The following is a 6548-nucleotide window of genomic DNA, read 5'->3' as shown; positions in this document are numbered from 1 at the left end:
GGGGATGATGTTAGGAAGAACACGGTCAATTTTGTAATTCCTAATATATTTAGTTGAAAAGCCAAAAGTTTTATTGATATTTTTACATTAGGTTGAAACCTAAAAGGTTGGCCTAATAGAGGCCAATGGTGAAAAACCACAACGAAACCAAGGGTTTTAATTAAATAGCATCATTGCATGAATCAAAAAGTAGTAGTGTGGTGCACTCATATGCTTTGCAGTGGCTCTAGTAGACAATGGTCATGAAGGAATAGGTATAGGGACACATCTATATACTTGAAAATGATATAATAGAAATATAAATGAATTATACATAGAATGTAATATAAAATAGTGGAGATTATAGGAAAAATACAATAAAACATGATGAGAATAAATTGACAAAACGGTGTAATGATATGATGTAATATTGAAATAGTATGTAATAGAGCTTGCACAAATAGTACATGTAATGAGAATATACTAGCTAAATGATTGTATCCTATGAAATGTAAATGACATGAATTTGTGCATTTTATTATGTATAATTTATTATCTTAATTCATATAATTTAATATTCTTGTGCAGCACATTGAGGCAAATACAAACTCAAATATTCTATCTCCATTTTCATATGCCATATTATGTTTCTCTGTGAGATTGGAGATGGTTTTATGATTCTTTTCCAAACCTTGGCCAAGAGGAGATTTTATGTGATTAAGTTGTTACTCTTTGAGAATTAGTGCGTATCATGCACTTGATCCTATCTTCTTCCTAGGTGGTACGCCTTTGTGACTCAATATGAGAAGGATAGAAGCCCAGCTTTTAGAGTGGGATATGAGAGAGCTTATACAACTCCATTGCTAGTGGAAAAGTGCTCAAACATGATGTTCTCGTCCTGCATTTTTTTATTCAATTTTAGCATGATAATGCGTACTTTTGCTATTAGTACCTACACAGTTTATGTGTATTTACCTTATGTTGATTTGTTTAATGTGTAAAATAGTTTGTATGCCTAGCCTAACTTATGCTAATAGGTTCAACTACACATTATTATCACATTTTATGCTAGGATTATCAAACATTATATGAGTATTATTTCATACACGGTTTGACAAGAAGGATTCACTATTGTAATTCAGCTATGTAAATTGTAGTATCACTAATATGAGATGAGTTTGTTGTACTACTTATTTTGAACATGAATAATAGTAGAAAATAAATCTTGTTGAAATTGTATCATGCTGAAATGATTTCCATATTAAAAGTTTTTATATATATGGCTCGTTTATTTGATGCGACAATCTTTTCAATTATGGTTTATTAATGTTATTGCTATACAAATCATTTTTTTTAACTTATTAACTGAATTTTAAAAATGTGTATTGCTCAAAAAATTAATTTAAAAAGATTCTTAATCGTGCATACAAAATAGACTATATCTATTTTACCTTTTCTTTTTATACATAATTATGTCATAGTTGGCATTAAGAAATATCCATTGTCCTAATTATAAGAGAAATCCCAAGTCAATAGACATTTTGCAAGAGTTGTTCATTTGAATCTTTCCTCACCCAAGATTTATACACAAGAAAAAGGATTGAAGCAACCAGATCTTTCACCATGTTATGAGCATCTTTGGGACCGTAATGATTGCTCCGCATTCTCCAAACTGAGAAACATTGATTAATTGTGCTGAAAGTCATTTAATTTCAATAGTGCCTGGGCAAAATGAATGCCCATAAAAAAAGGTTTTGGACAGAACAATGGATGCCATTGCCAGGTTTGAAGGCTCTTCTGATTAATATGTATGCCTCGTTTTAATATCAAAAAGATAAAATCTCACAATATAATAAAATTTGTTACTTTCTTCAAGTTTATTACTCCCAAGAATAGCCAAGGAATTATTCTTAATATCATGCATATTTGGAACATGATATTACAGTTCTCGTGTTTATTTGAAATTATTCATTCGAACTAGAATTTTTTCTGCATTGTAAGACTTCTATCAAAACCCCCATCTCAGTTTGAATCAATTTTCCAATAACTGAAAAAAACTTTTTTTGCTACAAATTACAAGTTTGGGATGATTGCAGCTGCATTTACAAATTATTGAATTATTTCATAATTTCTATTATTTATACCACCTGAAACGTTTGCAGCAGCAAGGGATTTAATGATTTGATTAAGCACATGCTGCTACAATGAAGGCAGAGCAGTGGATTTGAATCTTTAAAGAGTTTAATTTGCAAGTATCTTTTTAGAATTTATAGTAGAATCAACAAGCCCTTTAAATTCCATAAAAGCAATCTCTTACATTATAAATTGTAAAGTTTGTACGCATAGAAATAACCTTGAAAGTCAATTCACGCACAACTCCGACGTTGTAAGTGAAGTCCTTATCTTTCAGAATAAACTGATTAAGCTTTTACAAGGTATAGAGGAAATCAATAACTAAACAAGATTAACGCATTTCATTAAAGAGAATTAAAGCTGCCACATGGAATCTTCCACAAAGAAGATGTCACCCACGCAATGTTAAAATAAATAATTCCCTCTTGCAAAATGTCACCCATTTCCACTTAAATGGTAAGTTGGTGTGTTTTCCCACACGTAATTCAGATATGATCCTATATTCATTCAATTTTCCATGTTTATTTACTGCTCTGTGGGGCTTTTACAGATAATGGAATCAAGATTTGATATAACCCTGCTGCAATGACAAGTCCGTATACCATTCTGTGCTATTATCTAAATTGTATGTTGAATAGAAGCAGTGTTTTATGGTTGTGACATAAAAATACAATGCAAGTTAAAATATAATTTCATGGCCGCTATTACCTCGAATAAAACTGTATATTTTAAATTCACACTAGGACAAAAACGATCACTTTCATAAAAATGGTACAATCAAAAAAATGCTAAATGAAACTATTTTCAACTGGTTAAATCACACATTTGAAACTCATGAAATTGCTGACCATCCTCATCACTTGTGATAATGATCTCTTTCATTCTGATTTTACAAAAGGCAGTCCTGCTAGAGCAGATCTAGATCTTTGGGCCACCATTTAATGGGAAAAAGAATGAACCCGATGGTGCTAATTTAAGTGCACCGTCTTGTAGAAAATTGTTAACGCATAATTGTTAATGCCGGTGGGAGTGCCTTCTATTCAAGTGAAAATCTCCTTTTTCTCTATATCTTTTCTCAGCTATCCTAAAGCATACCGAAACTAAACCAACTGTTGCCATAGCATAGAAAGAACGGTATGGGGCCAAGGCTAAACCAGAAAAGTAACAGTAAAACCCTGCCAAACAATACACGATGCTCAAGCCAGCCTCCTTTACACGAGTAACCCAGAAGTGCGGGAAAGGAAATAATAAAACATTGTAGTTTGCTTTGGAAGCACAAAAAGCATGAAGAACAATGCCAAGTGAAAGAGCTGAGTCAAGGAACCATGGAATACTCTGGTCCATCCCAAGCCTCTGTATAAAAATAATGTACATATCAGTGAATCAAGAAATTCAACTAATGCAACATAGAATCCATAAGCTACCACATTATGAAGAAGACAAAATAAATTGATTGCATTACAACCTGTCCCCAAGCCACAAGGGATGGAACCAGCATGGCCGTTGCTGCCAAATGTAACAAAAGCATCCCTTGCTGGTAATTAAAAGTTTCCAGCTGTGTGTCCCCAAAGCTAATGGCAGAATTAGGCGAATGATTTCCCTCCATCTCAAAGCCATCCATTATTACACGATCAGCTTGAGGTGGAAATATATCGGCTTTTAATTTAGAGTTTGACCAATCACCCTTTCTATGTCGATGGCTGCGAAATGAAGTCGCCAAAAAACTGTTACACAAACCGAATTATATTTAGGCCAATACTAACTGAACAGTTGCTAGTCAGACTGGAATTTTGAGTTTATTAATTCTAACATCATCCAAGTTGAGTGAAGGAAAAACATTGGTCCGGAAGCCATGTTCAAAGCTTTTAGATTATAGGTCGATTTACTCCTCTCTCTTACCTGCAAAGAGCAGTATGGCAACACCATGCATGAGACAATAACAAGATAATCAATCCCAGAGCTGGATGAAGAAAAGAGATGAGCACTATTGCAATCACACCAACCGTGAACGTCGGTCTCCCCCTCAACATCTTGATTATCTGATTCATACATAAATTGCATCTGTTATTAACAATGTGGACTAATAAATAAAAGTTCATGTAAATTATGAAACTTTGATATACAACTACCTGTGTTACATAGAGAATTACAAAAGAGAGAATACTTTCCCCATTTCTTTTGTCCCATGGTGTATTCATGTTGCAATTTTTCCGGCATTTAATGGCACAAAAATTTCAGTATTAGAAAAGTGAATTCTCAATAGATTTAAAAGAAATCCTCTAATATGGGAATTGCATCATGTTTTCGATAAGTAAAATACAAAGGTTACTATTCTTTGAGAAACATTTAAAACATCTGTTTTCCAACATTCATCGGAATTGGATTAAAATCTGAAGGTCATTTTTCAGGCACTGATCCAACCAATACAATAAAGAATAGTTGGAAATTATCACTTTTTCTGGCACTTCAGGAACCCTTTACAATTTAAACCCAGCTGGGACTCCCAAAGTTTTATATTAGATGAAAAATGGTGATGGTCTACTCTTCTGTTGCTTAAGTTGTTAGTATTATTATGTAGGATGAATAATGCCACACTGACAAAAAAACATCACTTTTTGAGACAACAAAATAACCCCTACATAAAATATAATAGCTTGGTAATTGAACAATGACCCTTCAATTTCCCTCTTCCAGATTGTGAAAATCAGATCCTAAAATTCCCTAAATTAAAACATTTCCCGAAATTTAGATAAATAATTTATAATGCTACCTCAGATGGCGAGAGTAGGCAATAAGGCAGAGGAATTACAACAATGAAGATCTGGTCCAAATTCAACCAAAGAACCATTGGGCAAAGATCCATGTGATTATGGTACCATAATAAAACCGGACAGAAAAGCACATCCATCACCCCCATTTGTGTCACCAGTCAGCCTGGGCCCAGTGGTGTCCCAAATTTACCAATCAAACAATAATATTTTAATGTTACTTTTATCGTATGACAAGACTATATGATTACAAGTCTCGTATTTGCACAGTTTTGGACCTTCATTGCAAATGATAAATGTTGAACACGAGTCCCTTGTACCCATATGGGTACATTTGGGTCCACATCCGGGGCTGGTTCCCCACAGGGTTTGCCCCAGTGTTCCATGGCCATTGGGGATGGGGGGACACGGGGACGGGTTTCAGGGATGGGGGGGCAAAGGGCCTAAGTTTGGGGACAGCCGGGGGGTGGCGGGGCGGTGGTGCTGATAAATTATACATATACTTATAGTACTTGAAAAACTAGTTGTGAAAAGATGTATAATAGTATAAGAATTACATTCCAAATGAAACTATAAGAAATTAGTAAAATTATAAAATAGCAAAATTTGAAATACTCAAACTAAATACAAAGATTTCTAAGTTTTTTCTCTTCAGCTAGCTGGTAAAAAAAATCAGAATTAGAAATGTGAATGAAATCAGTAGTTTTAGTGGTTTTGTATTGTATTGGGGGAAGCGGTGGGGCCCACGTCAAATAAGGGTTACCCCCCAACCCCCAAAAATCGCTCAATTAAAATAAAAAAAAGTTCAATTACTTTTTGACGTGTTCAAACGGGAGACTCCCAAGGAGACTTGGAGACGCGAAGACGTTTCCCCAAGGAGTCTTGGAGATGCCTGGGAGTCTCCCAAGGAGTTTCCCAAGGATTCTTGGAGACGCCGAGACATCTCCCAAGGAGACTTGGAGACGCGAAGACGTTTCCCCATCTCCAGCGGAGCACTAGTGGCGGTGGCGAGACAGCGAGAGACGCCACGTCCCGTCTCCCTGTCCCGGAAATGCCCCCATCTCAGAAATGCGGGTCTGAGGGGGGGGAAACGCATTTCCGTGGAACACTGGATTGCCCAGGGTCCCTCCCGGGCACCCCAAATTCCCACCCATAGGAAACCCGAGGTACTCGAGAGGGGCATTGGGCGAACCTAGGCCGAACCCACACAAACCCGAGGGATGCCCAAGAAAAAAAACAGGAAAAAGTTAATTTTTATAATAAAAAATGTGCTTATGTACATAATTTCACCTTTAAGAGATAAAATTGTGAAAATGACATGCGTCACTAAGGTTTGTGTGGTTTCCACTCCTACACCCCCTCTAGTTATTAGTCTCTCTTGTCACATAAGAGACTTAATTACAATGAGAGAGTGACGAGGAATTGGTATCTAATTCTTTCAGTGTGGTAGTTTAGACATTATTGTTGCACAACTTGCCAGAAAATATCTTTATAAGGTATCTTGTACAGTACATGGCTAGTGGAAGTGGCATTGTAACTCATTGTGTTTCAAGTGAAATTGAACCAAATGTTGACTTTTATGCCTTTGATGAAGAGCAATATGACAATTATTAAATATTGATAGAAATTTTCATTGTCTATTGACATTTGTCAATTCACTGAATACTG

At 35.4% G+C, this 6548-nt stretch overlaps 1 protein-coding gene across 7 annotated transcripts in view; it reads right to left on the bottom strand.

The window, feature by feature from the left end:
- Positions 1 to 2852: 2852 nt before the first annotated feature.
- LOC131073079 (uncharacterized) overlaps positions 2853 to 6548 on the bottom strand; it is a 133847-nt gene continuing 130151 nt past the window's right edge. For 5 of the 7 annotated variants that reach the window (XM_058009441.2, XM_058009437.2, XM_058009443.2 and 2 more), the window contains 3 exons: positions 4012 to 4151; positions 3578 to 3836; positions 2853 to 3465 (listed from right to left, as the gene is read on the bottom strand). In XM_058009441.2, the coding sequence (XP_057865424.1) occupies positions 3127 to 3465; positions 3578 to 3836; positions 4012 to 4151 (738 nt within the window). In that variant the 3' untranslated portion in view covers positions 2853 to 3126. The remainder of the gene's footprint in view (positions 3466 to 3577; positions 3837 to 4011; positions 4152 to 6548) is intronic. The other 2 variants (XM_058009439.2, XM_058009440.2) reach the window with 1 other exon arrangement.

The sequence above is a fragment of the Cryptomeria japonica genome, chromosome 3 (assembly GCF_030272615.1).
Source record: "Cryptomeria japonica chromosome 3, Sugi_1.0, whole genome shotgun sequence".
NCBI classification, from domain to species: Eukaryota; Viridiplantae; Streptophyta; class Pinopsida; order Cupressales; family Cupressaceae; genus Cryptomeria; species Cryptomeria japonica.
This window is presented reverse-complemented; position numbering and strand designations above follow the sequence as displayed.